The sequence below is a fragment of the Ornithorhynchus anatinus genome, chromosome 20, assembly GCF_004115215.2.
Source record: "Ornithorhynchus anatinus isolate Pmale09 chromosome 20, mOrnAna1.pri.v4, whole genome shotgun sequence".
Taxonomy (NCBI): Eukaryota; Metazoa; Chordata; class Mammalia; order Monotremata; family Ornithorhynchidae; genus Ornithorhynchus; species Ornithorhynchus anatinus.
In genome coordinates this window covers 20,925,514-20,938,563 of record NC_041747.1, presented here as the reverse complement: position 1 = coordinate 20,938,563, position 13,050 = coordinate 20,925,514, and the positions used below count along the sequence as shown (strand labels likewise).

Genomic DNA, 13,050 nt, shown 5'->3' with positions numbered 1-13,050 from the left:
TTGACTTTGGGCAAGTCACTTAACTTCTCCGTGCCTCTGTTACTTCATCTGTAAAATGGGGTTTAAGACGGTGAGCCTCACGTGGGACACCCTGATTACCTTGTATCTACCCCAAGCGTTTAGAAGACTCCTTAGTACATAGTAAGCACTGATGATACCATCATCATCAGTATCATGTGGTACAGGGACTGCATCCAACCCAATTTTGTTGTATCTCCTACAGCGCTTATTACAGTGCCTGGCACGTAGTAAGTGCTTAACAAATACCACTGTGATTATCATTATTATTATTATTGTGGAAAAGAGTCAATAACATGCCCAACATGAAAAAGGGACAAGAGAAGATCCTAGTAATGGATGGCCAGCCCATTTAGCATCCATACTGAAAGAAGATAATAGAAGAAACAAAGATTCCTTTGCAGCCAGCCAAAAGGTCAGGCTTTGCGAGGAAGCAGCAAACATAGTTTTGCGAAGATCAAATTGTATGAGTCAAAACTAATCTCTTAGATTATATAACTGCCCTTCATTTTCAAAGAATATGTTTCTGATGATGAGATGCTGTCTTTGGTAGTACTTAAGTGTGGATTAATTGCCAAGCATGGTATCTCAGTGGTGAACAGTCAAGCTATTCAAAAGCTAAATAGCAATTGTCATGTTACCCGAAGTCATGCAGGAGAACAACCTTCTATTAAATGTTTTTAAGGCTTTGTACATATAGGTGTGGAAGCTGTGACAGAGTGCTAATAGATTCAAGCAAATGGTGCAGTGAAATTGAGTGCAGTTTGCAAATAATCAACTCACTTTCCCCAGAAATCAGTGAATCCATGGAGCCGAGTACCGCCCCATTGAAATCCCATTTAAATTGCTGTAATTTCTGCCAGCTCCCTCCTGCTTTGGTTGTTAATAGTGTATCGTATGATGGTAGACTGATTTCAGAGCTTTTACGAAACTAATTTTAATAAATCATATATTATAAAACTGTCTCTAATGAAAGCAATGTACAGGTAGGCATTTCCGCATCCTCAGTATCATTCACTAGTTGTTTTTTTATTTCAAAATCTCCACCGTTGAAATTATTATTTTCTTCCTTTAATTTTGGTAAAGAATTGTAGTTTGGAAACAGTATCAAATAGGAGATCAGAAGGAAAACTAATTAACAGAAAATATCTAGTTTGAAGCATTTCTCCAGGAAGGTTTCCTCTCTAGACTCTACTGTCTCTAGACTGTAGGCTTGTATGGGCCGGGAACGTGCCTGCCGATTCCTTTGTAATGTACTTTCCCAAGCGCTTAGTCTCGCACTCTGCACTTAGTGCTATTCCTTCCTCCCTCCCTCTTTTCCTGAGAAGGGACCAGCTTTGTATAGGTAGGGCAAAAATGATTTCCCTGTAAGAAGGGAAATATTCATATTCCTAACCATATCACTTTATTCTAATATAATTTCAGCTAGTCAGTATAAAAGGATACCCTTTTATATGTGAACTTGTCTTCTCGTAATTTAAAGAAGGAAAGGAAACCCCTCATGATCCCTTTTTGGTCATGTTTGTCACAAATGAGATTAACTTCTCATTACCTTAGTCTCCATACAGCATTCAGATCTGGTTAGAGTGATCGCAAATCTCTCTAAAATGCGGTGTTAAATCATATGGGAACTTCTTCAGATTTGCTTGTCAGGAGAGATGATGAGTTTGTGTTATTTAAAAATTCTTACTCTTATTGATTTAAAGCATTAAAACATGTAGGTTGAAAAAGCAGCTGTTGATTTTGGAAGGCTAATATGTCCCCTTAAGATCAGATAAATCGCTGAACTGCTGGCTTCATTCTTCCATTTCATTCTCATTCTAATTTTAGCATCATCCTAATTTTAACAATCACTTTGTCCAAAGTATTAATGAACATGAAGTAAAAAAGAAAACCAGAAGCAATTCCCAAGTCAGATATCAATCAGTGGTATTTGAGTGCTTACTATAAGCAGAGCACTGTACTAAACAGTGGTATTTATTGAGCGCTACTGTGTGCAAAGCACTGTACTAAGCACTTGGTGGAGTACAACACAACAGAGTTGGTAGACACGTTCCTTGCCCACAATGAGCTTACAGTCTAGGGAGGGAGGGATATTTATTGAAATCTCTCAGTCACTGGTAATATTTTTCGAGCACCTACTGTATGTATAGAGGAGCACTGTACTGTGATGAATTTGTTACTGAAATTATTACTGTGTGCAGAGCACTGTACTAAAAGCTTGGGAGAGTACAATGCAACAATAACCTGACACATTCCCGGCCTACAGTGAGCTTTCAGGGTGGAGGGGTGTAATTTATTGGAAAGAGAAATCAATCACTCAGTGGTGCTTATTGGGTGCAGAGCTAAATACTTAGCAGTACTAAGTGCTTGGGAGAGTACAATAAAATAGAGATGGTAGGCACAACCCCTGCCCTCAAGCAGCCTCTGAGAATAGAGGAAATTCTTCCTCTGTTGTGTGAAGAAATCTATTTAATAATAATGTTGGTATTTGTTAAGCACTTACTATGTGCAGAGCACTGTTCTAAGCGCTGGGGTTTATGTCATGTACACAGGTGGCATATAGAACAATGCACAGTTTATCGGTAATATTCAGAGGAAGGCTCCACTTTTCAAGCCACATTCACGTTTCAGGCCTATATTTTTAACAAAAAGGTATAAATAACGTATTTTCTAAAAACCTTCGCTTATGGGTGCTTGCTGGTTCCTCAGACGTGGATGACACCTAAGTGCAGAGTGCAAGACTAAGCGCTTGGGAAAGTACATTACCACGTGGATGACGATCTCATTTCAACATAGGAACGCTCTGAAGTTGAGATGCTTCTTTTGGTCCGTGTCACCAGTAATAGGTGATATCCCTTATCCCTCAAGTTTTTTCATTTGTAGGGAAGCCTGCAGCGGAGTGTGACATTCATTGGCTTCAATAATTACTCTCCCTTTACTCTCACTGAGGAAGTACCATTTAGTCATTCCCACTTAGGTGTTTTTAGCATGCAGATTCCATTTAACACACCTAGGCTTTCAAAATTTAATCGTCCTCTCGTCAAAATGCGAGAATGCATTGAGTAAAGCAAAATTGGCCTCCACCAGACCAGTGGGGGTTCTAATTTACCTTTTTCACGTAAAGATTATCACTTAGAGATTCAATCTGATTTTGCTATGACTAATTGCTAAAAAAATATTGTTGATGAGGATGAAGATGACTGCGCCATTTCCTGTCTTTAAAGAATGTCTACTGCTACTTTTCCTATTGTAGCTATTTTAATTTACTGCTAAATCCTGAAGAACACTGGTATGTTTCAAATTGAGACTGGGTATTGACTCTGTCTAATAGAAATATTAATATTCAGTACTGGGCACCAAATTGAAGAAGTACCTCTGGAATCTGTAGCTTTCAGTGAGTAGTAAATTCCTTAACTCACTTTCCAGCCATTGTAGGATGCAGCTTGAAAAATATAATATTTTGGAAGCGTTATTCTCTGCCCTGAAACTCGAGCTCTGAAATTTTAGTATAATGGAGAGTAAAAAATGAGTAGTCACATACTTTTGCTCTAGAATATCGTTTACATATATAGGAAAATATATTGCCGAATCATTGATTGTAGGGAAGATTGAGAAGCAGTGTGGTCTAGTGGATAGAGCACGGGACTGGGACTCAGAAGGACCTGGTTTCTAATCCTGGCTCTGACACCTGTCCGCTGTGTGACCTTGTGCCAGCCACTTAACTTCTCTGTGCCTGTTAGCTCATCTGTAGAATAGGGATTGAACTTTGAGCTCCATCTGGAACAGGGATTGTGTCAATCTGATTTGCTTATATCCACCTCAGTGCTTAGTACAGTGCCTGACACATAGTAAGTGCTTAACAAATGCCATAAAGAGGTTGTTTGCCAAAAAGATAAATCATAACCAATGGTGAGTTTCATCCTGTAAAAATACTTAATAGTATTGCAGGAAGATATGTCTCAGTCTCTTTAAGAATAGTAAGGCAGTAAGTATATTTGTGCCAAAAATCTAGAGAACAGGAATCTCTGGAATATGATAAATAATTCTATATCTCTATACTGCAGCGTTGGCTTAGTGGAAAGAGCACGGGCTTGGGAGTCAGGAGACCTGGGTTTTAATCCCGGCTCCACCACGTGCCTGCTGTGTGATCTTGAGCAAGCCACTTAACTTCTCTGTGCCTCAGTTACCTCGTCTGTAAAATGGGGATTAAAACTGTAAGTCCCATGTGGGACAACCTGATTACCTTGTATCTACCCCAGTGTTTAGAACAGTGCCTGGCACATAAGTGCTTAAATACCATAATTATTATTACTGCTGTCAGTAGAAAGAATTGACAGTGCTACTGAGGTCACCTAATTACAGTGGAGCTGAAGAGTAGATACAGAAATGTTATACATATCGTGTTTTCAAATAAAGCACGATGAATGAAAACTGTTTCATGAGAGTGTTTTAAACATGATTTAGAACAAATGTTCAATTTTCGCATACTCCAAAGATAAATTTATATTGGAATAGACATCTTAAAGATTATGTACAGTAAGTATAATAAGACTGTCAGCTCTTCGTGGGCAGGAAACACATCTATCAACTCTGTTCTATTGTACAGTGCTCTGCAAATGGTAAATGCTCGGTAAATACCACTGAATGATTGATTGACCTTGATCGGTAAAGTTATTCTCATTATGAATCTAGATAGTATCAGTTAAAGCCCCAGAGACATGATGATCTTTTTTCCTCACTTTAATGCTGATTTCTATGATGCTTTGGGAACTGAAGGATATTGCATTATTGCAATTCTCCATTTTGTGGTGTTGTCATATTCTTACATGGTACTTGTGAAGCTATAAAAGATGAGAAGTATTTTGAGTGGCAAGTAGTTCCTTAAAATTAAACTAGCTTTACCTTCATCAAAAATACCATTTAAAGTTTTCATTGAAATTTACCTTCATTCAAATTAGTCACAGCCTTCTCTTTCTCTGCATTTCTTAATTGTTTTCTGTCATGTTTGACAAATTTGAAACGAGTGATATCAAATGTTTCTGAGTTAAAATAGTACTGTCTGAGCCTACCAACTCGTGATGCCTTGTGGTCGGGCGAGGCTGATAAATTAGATGCCGTTGGAGGGTTCAGCTCAAGCAAATGAAAATAATTTATCAGGGAAACAAAAGAAAATGAAACACTGTATCATCACGCATTTTTCAAGATTAGAAAATCAATCAAAGACTCCAGAAGCAATCTGACTATAACTGCATGATTGTGGATACTTAACAATTAAATAGCACATTCATTCTGAAAGATTAATGGACTCTTTTTTATTACAAACTCTTACCAGCGTGGAACTCGACAAAACAGGAAGTTGGTGTACACAAGGTTTTTTGTTTTTTGGGTTTTTTTTAGTGAACACCTAACATGTCTTGAACAAGAAAGAACCAAAAACCAGTTAGCATATCAGTCGGTGAATTGTTTATCCATTTCCTTGCATATGTGTTATTTCCACTGAATTTTAAATAAGGCAATATCGCAGACCAAATACTCTTGAAAACCATTGCTTTTGAAACGAAACTTAAAATGAACTACTAAGCTTCCTGCCTCCTGCCATGGCCCTGAGGAAGCTTCAGCTAGGTGTGAATGCCGAAAGGAGGCAGTTTTTGATTGCCAGTTTTTGTTGTTGGTTGTGTGTATGGCTGCCTTGTAAGCTTGTTAATAATATAATAATAATGGTAATTAAGTGCTTACAAGGTTTCAGGCATTGTACTAAACTCTGGGGTAGATACAAGTAATCGGGTCAGACAAGTCCCTGTCCCACATGGGGTTCACAGTCTTAATCCCCATTTTACAGATGAAAGAACTGAGGAACAGAGAAGTGAAGTGACTTGCCCAAGGTCACATAGATGTGGCAGAGCTGGAATTAGAACCCATGTCCTTGGACTTACAGGCCTGTGCTCTTTCCACTAGGCTGTGATGCTTCTCATTACGGACAGGGACTGTGTCCACTAATTCCGTTGTATTCTACTCTCTTGAGCACTTAGTACAGTGCTCTGCACATAGTAAGCGCTCAGTAAATACCATTGACTGGGGCAGGATGATACATCCCTTTGGTAATCCTCAGTTTATTTTCAGACCACAATTCCTGGCTGACTTGGCCAAGCAGTTTACAGTTATTCACATACCTCCTTGGGTGTGAATCTCAATCAATCATTCAATGATATTTACTGAGCGCTTATTGTGTGCAGAGCACTGTACTAAGCACTTGAGAGAGAACAGTATAACAGAGTTGGGAGACACATTCCCTGCCCAGAACAAGTAAACGGTATAGAGAGAAATCAGGCCATCTACAAGCAGTAATTCTGGCATGACTGGCTGTAGGATTTTGGATGATGCTCAAATGATGATAATAGTATTTGTTAAGCGCTTATTATGTGCCGGGCACAGTATTAAGTGCCATGGGCGGTGGAGGGGATAGAAGCAAATTGGGTTGGACACAGTCGCAGTCTCCCATGGGGCGCTCAGTCTAATTCCCCATTTTTCAGATGAGGGAACCGAGGCTCAGAAGAGAAGTGACTTGTCCAAGGTCACCTCGCAGACTCGTGGCTGAGCGGGGATTGGAACCCAGGTCCTCTGACTCCCAACGCTAGGCTCTGGCCTCTAGGCCATGCTGCTTCTCTCAAAGTGTGTTGAGATGAAAGAATTTTCCAGAGGAGAGGAAGCGTATTTTATTAAGTGCAACCAGATCTGCCGTGGCACCTCCCAGCGTGCCTGCGGACAATCAGTCTCCTCCTTACCCCACTGGCGGAGGGAAATGCAGAGGACCGGGCATCTCTCATCCTGCCGGGGCCAACCAGGCCATGGAGAAATAGCCTCACAAACTGGATCGATTTTTCAGGGGAGCCAAACGTTTCCAGTAGTTTCCAAAGAGTAGAGATCCGCCGATATGGTCAAACACTTCCATATCAATTGGTGGGATTTATTGTGCGCTTATTATGTGCGGAGCACTGTTCTAAGCACTTTGGAGAGTACAGTGCAAGAGAGTAATCGTCGGTGAACGTCTTCATGCTGCTGCTTATGCTTGTCGTGTGTGGAATGTCTTGCGGAGGTCATTGTGTTGTGTTCTGAAGCCACGCTGATTTTTGTGTAGCACTTGTACATTATCTGTAATTTATTTCTATTATTGTCCATTTCACCCTCTGGACTGTAAGATCCTTGTGGGAAGGGAACGTGTCTACCAACTCTATTGCATTGTACTCTCCCATGTGCTTAGTATAGTGCTCTTCACACAGTAAGCACCCAGTAAATACCACCGATTAATTTAGCAAAGAGAACAAAATGGGGTGTAGTGGGTGAAGATAGCGGAAATGCCGGAAGGCGAGAATTGGTGGAGTGTTTCGAAAGCACGTATCCGGAGTTCGATGCGAGCGGAAAAGGGGAACCATTGGAGAGGGTTGAGCAATGGCGGGGTGTGTTCTGAGGTTTAAGGACGAGGCTCTGGATGGTGACATGGAGGAGAATTCTGACAGGCTCTGGATGGGGGGTAAACAGAGTTTCACAGCAAGTAGCTCTTTTTATGCGTGCGCAGTGTGGGAGGAAGTGTCAGTCAGGCCCTTTCTTTTCAATCTCGCTCCACGCACGGCTGAGTTCTCACTCCAGGTAGCCTCCTTTACAAAAAAATCGGTCAGCCCTAGATGTCAGGGATTTTTTTTTTTTTTTAGCCTTTATGTGGAGCTTTTTTCTATGTTCTAGTGTTTTGTGACCATTTTTATGATTTCTCTCTCTTATACTACCTAGCCATTATTCCTCAATATTTTGAAAGGGTTCCAACCTAGCCCAAATAAATGAAAAAGATAAGTTCCTTTGCAATATCCTGGAAGGTGGTTCTGCAATTTTCAGATGAATAACCAGTACAGACAGTGCACATGATTAGACACCAGGATCAGGAAAGATCTCAAGCTACCCAAAGCACTACGCACTCTGATTTGGCAGTCAGCCTCAATATTAAGAAAAAAGTTTTCTTTTTAATTCTTGGTGTAGATGACCAAGGAAATGATAGAAATTCAAATGTTAGGGTTGAAAATCTGTTTACTGGACTTTTTTTGTCTCGATTATAAATTAAATCCATAACTGTTTTTGTTGTTCCGTACCTTTTTTTTTCTGATATTTAAGTGCTTACTACATACCAGGCACTGTTTCTAAGCAGTGGGGTAGATATAAGCTAATCGTTTTGGACAAAATCCATGTCCAAGGTTTTACAGATGAGGTAACCGATGTGCTGAGAAGTGAAGTGACTGGCCCAAGGTCACACTGTAGGTAAATGACAGAGCTGGGATTAGAATCCAAGTCTTCTGAATTCCAGGCCCATGCTCTTTCCACTAAGCCACGCTGCTTCTCGCTTGTTCCTCCTGGCTCTGCCAGAGATGCGCTAAGCACTTAGTACAGTGTTCTGCCTGCAGTAAGTACCCAATAAATAGGATTGATTGATTGATGTGCCGCATTAATTTAGTACTTCCCTTTTCATCCCTCAGGTCATTTCCCAGCTGAGGACCCTGGGCAGGTCAGTAACCGCCGGCTGCAAATTTGATCGAGAAATCTGGTCAAATGAGCTTTCGCCCATCCTCAGTCTCTGGAAGAAACTTAATCAGGTAGGATATCCGAGTGCCGAGTGCAATGCAGCAATGCCAACAGTAAATCCTTGATAAGTACTATTGATCAATTAATTAACTTAGCATTGTCCAAATGTTGACATTTCACTCTCCAAACACTGTGCACAATTATTTGTGATCGATGAACTTTTTGCTCATGTGTATGTGTGAGCAAATAGTTTCTTTGGGCTATATTTTCATATTAAGACATTCTCAGTTATTTTTGATCATCAGTATTTCAGTAATCCTGTGTTGTCATCATCTCTCTTGTTACCATTATTTGCTCTTTAGGAAAAGCAAATTTTTTTTTTTTGAGCTCCAACACTTTTCTTCATTTAAAATTATGGGAGGAGATAATCTTTAAAGATTCTTCTATGGTTCTTTATATTCCTCTAAAGCATTTTCATTAACAAAATAATCCATTGTGGCTTTTATATCCTCTTCTCATATGGCATCTCAGCTTTAAGTGTGATTTTGGGGGTAGGGAGGAAAGAGAGAGAGAGAGAGAGAGTGTGTGTTTTGTTGGACCACGGTGTCATTTTTAAAGAATTTATTTTTATTTGATTCTTTAGAATTTCCATAGCATATTTCAAATGAGGAACGGAACGATGATCATAAACAATATGTCGATATGGTTGATTTTTGTCTTCTTTTTACAGCCGATACTTTGTTTTCTCCAACTTCCATGAATTCTGTTGGTTAGTCTCAATCAACTATGACATAAAAGCAGATCTAGTTTGGTCCATGAAACTGAGTAACAGTAAAAATTCCTCTTGCCTAACTGTATAAACTTGCAAGTTGGGTGGGGCAACTTCTACAGGGAATTCCCTGGTAAGGAAAGAGAAAAAGTGAAGCCTAGTGGATAGAGCACGGGTCTGGCAGTCAGAAGGACCTGGGTTCTAATTCTGACTCTGCCCCTTGTCTGCTTTGTGTGTAACTGCAAGCAAGTCTCTTTATTGTTGAATTGTACTTTCCAAACACTTAGTACAGTGCTCTGCACATAGAAAGCGCTCAAATGCGATTGAATGTGCCTCAATGGTATCTGTAAAATGAGGAATAATACTGTAAGCCCCCATGTGGGACATGGGCTGTGTCCAACTTGATTAGCTTCCCCAGTGCTTGGCACATAGAAAGTGCTTAACAGATACTACTTTAAAAAAGGAAAAAGAAATCTACTGTTGAGCCTCAAATTCAAGGAAAAGTGGGAACTTTAAAATAAAACTTGCAAACTGTTTCTATGTTATTTTAGAAAGGAAACCGAAGTAAGACTGAGTCAAAATTATAGGCAGAGAGACCTGGCAGTTCAGTGAGTTGGGTATCTATTTATGCAAATTGTCAGTTGCCCTGGCTACAGTGTTGTCATCACTACCCCACAACAGTCAGCGACAAAGAGGATATTAAATGCCAACTAGCTTGAGCTGCACTTTGGAGGACATCGGTGGTGACGACAAGATCCCAGGGATCAGCAGGCAGTTGAGCAAAACAGTGACCACCGTGTCAAATGACAAAAAAAAAAAAATTTAAAAGGCAGCTTCAGTTCGTCCCAGCTTCTTTAAGATTTTTTTTTTGAGGAAGATAAATAAAGGGTTAATAGAGGTGGTCCCTAATCAAGACATACCTTTAAGTGGGAAGTTCTGAGGAGTTGATGTTGTGTGTTAATATTTAATCACCTGCTTTTGATGTCAGTTTCTTATATTCATCCTTCCGATTTTCATCTTGATATTTTTTTTTCCCCCCGTCACCAGCTATTTTATGATTGTTGGGTGAGGTTGTTACCAAGGCAACACAATCAATTCCAGGCATCTGTCTCCTTTGTAGAAAATCCTGAGAGATTAACAGTTGATATCCAAGTCATCCAACCTGCTTCTATAACCTCCCTAATTGATACCTTGGAAATAGGTCTGCATGTTTTGTTAAAAAAAAAAATTAAAAAATAAACTGACACTGAAGTCACTGAAAGTATAATGCTATCATCATAAGAAAGACTTGATTAATATGCATACTACTTTTAGTGGACCTTCTGCAAGGCAAGTTAAGGAAATCTAGTAAGTTATTTGCTCAGAAACGGGCAACATTAACGAAGACCAACATAAAAAAAATAATAGTCTACTGATGCAAATTCACCCAGGCAAAAAGGAGAACTAAGCCATTACCAAGCACTTACATTATGTATAAATAGGAAATTGGTAAGTTTAATTGCTTTAATGTTTATGTGAAGTAGTCAACTTCAATTACAAAGGGAATTTATTTTGAACATTGTTTTTTCCTTTATAAAAATCAGTTTATCTTCTTTCATTCTTGGCATACGCCACCTGAGTTTAATTTTGAAGTTGCAACCCAAATCATGATTTTTCCATTTCCTGATTAAATATTCACCCTGAATTTTTTTTCCCCCAACTTCTTCCAATTTCTATTCTTAAATTAGGACTTTAGAATAAGTAAGTGTGCAGTGTGACTTAATTGTCTGAGAGATTTTCCACACTCATTATCCCTCCATCAAGTTCCCTGGTTAAACAACTCTCATCAAGGGCCATTTGCATGACAGCTTTGTTTTTCTAATGTCTCTAAACTCAATTAACAATTATATTCCCCTCTTTAAAATGAAAAAAAAAAAGTTCAGTTAGAATTGAAAATGCTAGTTAGTGATGGTGCATCTTTCAACTTTACTGATTTCAATCTACAAGTCTCATCCTGAGGCAGTCAAGTCCCTGTTTTCTCTATTTGAAAGCCTCAGGACAGAGGCTCATTGTCAGGGATTCAATAAATAAGTCTCCGTATCTATGAATAAAATCTGTTTTCATTAGAGAGTAGTTCTAGTCCCCTAGGAATTGATGATCCAAGATGCGTAAAAGTCCAAACGCATGCTCGGATAAACCGCCATCAAGAAGGGAGTGGCTTTCTTTGAGCGAAACCTTGGCCTGGAAAGAGACAAGAAGGCAAAAGAGAAATCAGTACTAACCATAACACCGCAACAAAGCAGCATGGCTTAGTGGATAGAGCACGGGCCTAGGCCAACATTCCCTTGGACAGTAGGACCCAATCCCCACTGTTGTGTTGTTGGTCTGTAAAGTTAAGTGAGGCCAGTGCCAGATCGGGGCCAAAACCAAAATTTTCTCATGGGAAATTAAAAAACAAAAATCCTTTCCCCACACCAGTAGATTCAAAATGCCCACAATAAATAAAAACTTTTTGGATTTTTTTTTTCCAGTTTAGCATTTCTCAATATTTGGAGTAAAGACAGCCAAAATTTCCGGGGGATTCCTAAATAATGGCGGAAACAGCAGTCGCACTTTCCAGGCAATGAAAGGGAGATTTGCCCGTAATTATTAGTCACTTTCTTAACAGATCAGCTGAATTCCATTTGGAGATACTACAAAACAGGTTGAATTATTCTGATAGATTTGTATTACTTTGTTATATCCTTGCTCGCTGTTTTCCCACTATTCATTTTTGTCCATCTGTGTGACAGTGGTCAGGGAATATTAAAAAAAAAATGTTTAAACCATTTGAGTTTGGTTCCCAGTATAATCCATTAAAACCAGGTCTGTGGATTAACGAAGTAATATGCATAGTGTCTCATTTATACTTAAACAAAAGACAGAAGAGAGTAGTATAGGTTTTGCAGCATTTATCTGGAAGATGTAATTAACGAAGTGGCTAACACTAATTAGTTGGAAGAACATGGGTCTTTAGAGAAATATGGTTCCGTTTAATACAAGAGGTCACTCCAGAATCCTAATTAAATTACCTATTAAGTGAGTTGTCGGCTGAATACTGATTAAAAAAAAATGGGGTTTTAAATGAAGGAGCTGCCAGCTGAACCTTCGAGCAGATCATTATTTTTAATGACCGATAGACCAACAGCGTATTTTGAGTCCTGGGAAAGAGCTATTCCATATCGTCTGGTTTTTGCTTCATCTTGCATGGATTTCCCATAGGTTTTTCATTTCCTTGCTCTTTACTTCCTTTCTTCTGTCCTGGGTATGTTATATTTTCAGATGTAGAGTTAGTCCCCACTGTTTGGGGAGAGATGGGGCAGACCCAACCCCAAGTCTAGTTTGCTTGGTGACCTGAGTGGGAGCTTTCAGGATGCTGTGAGACCCAGGTCGATGACGTCGGGAAATTTGCTCTTTCATCTGGTCGTGAAGCAGCACGGTGTGACGATGTCTTACCACTGTCTGATGTAATCTCAGGCTCTGTGGGTGTCAGAACATATTCTGTCGTGTGTCGCTTTTTTATGGTATTTAAGTGCTCACTCTGTGGCAGGCAATGTACTAAGCATTGAGATAGATAGAAGATAAGCTCGTAGTACAGTGCTCTGCACGCAGTAAGCACTCAATAATTGGTTGATTAATAACTGTGGTATTTGGTACGCGCTTACTATGTGTCCAACACG

The 13,050-nt window shown here is 39.5% G+C and overlaps 1 protein-coding gene across 1 annotated transcript in view; it reads left to right on the top strand.

Annotated features, from left to right (window-relative positions):
* Window positions 1-13,050, top strand: part of DYNC2H1 (dynein cytoplasmic 2 heavy chain 1) — a 194,561-nt gene that overhangs the window by 131,733 nt on the left and 49,778 nt on the right. The window contains 1 exon segment of the mRNA XM_007666838.4: window positions 8,538-8,654. Within this exon segment, the coding sequence (XP_007665028.2) occupies window positions 8,538-8,654 (117 nt within the window).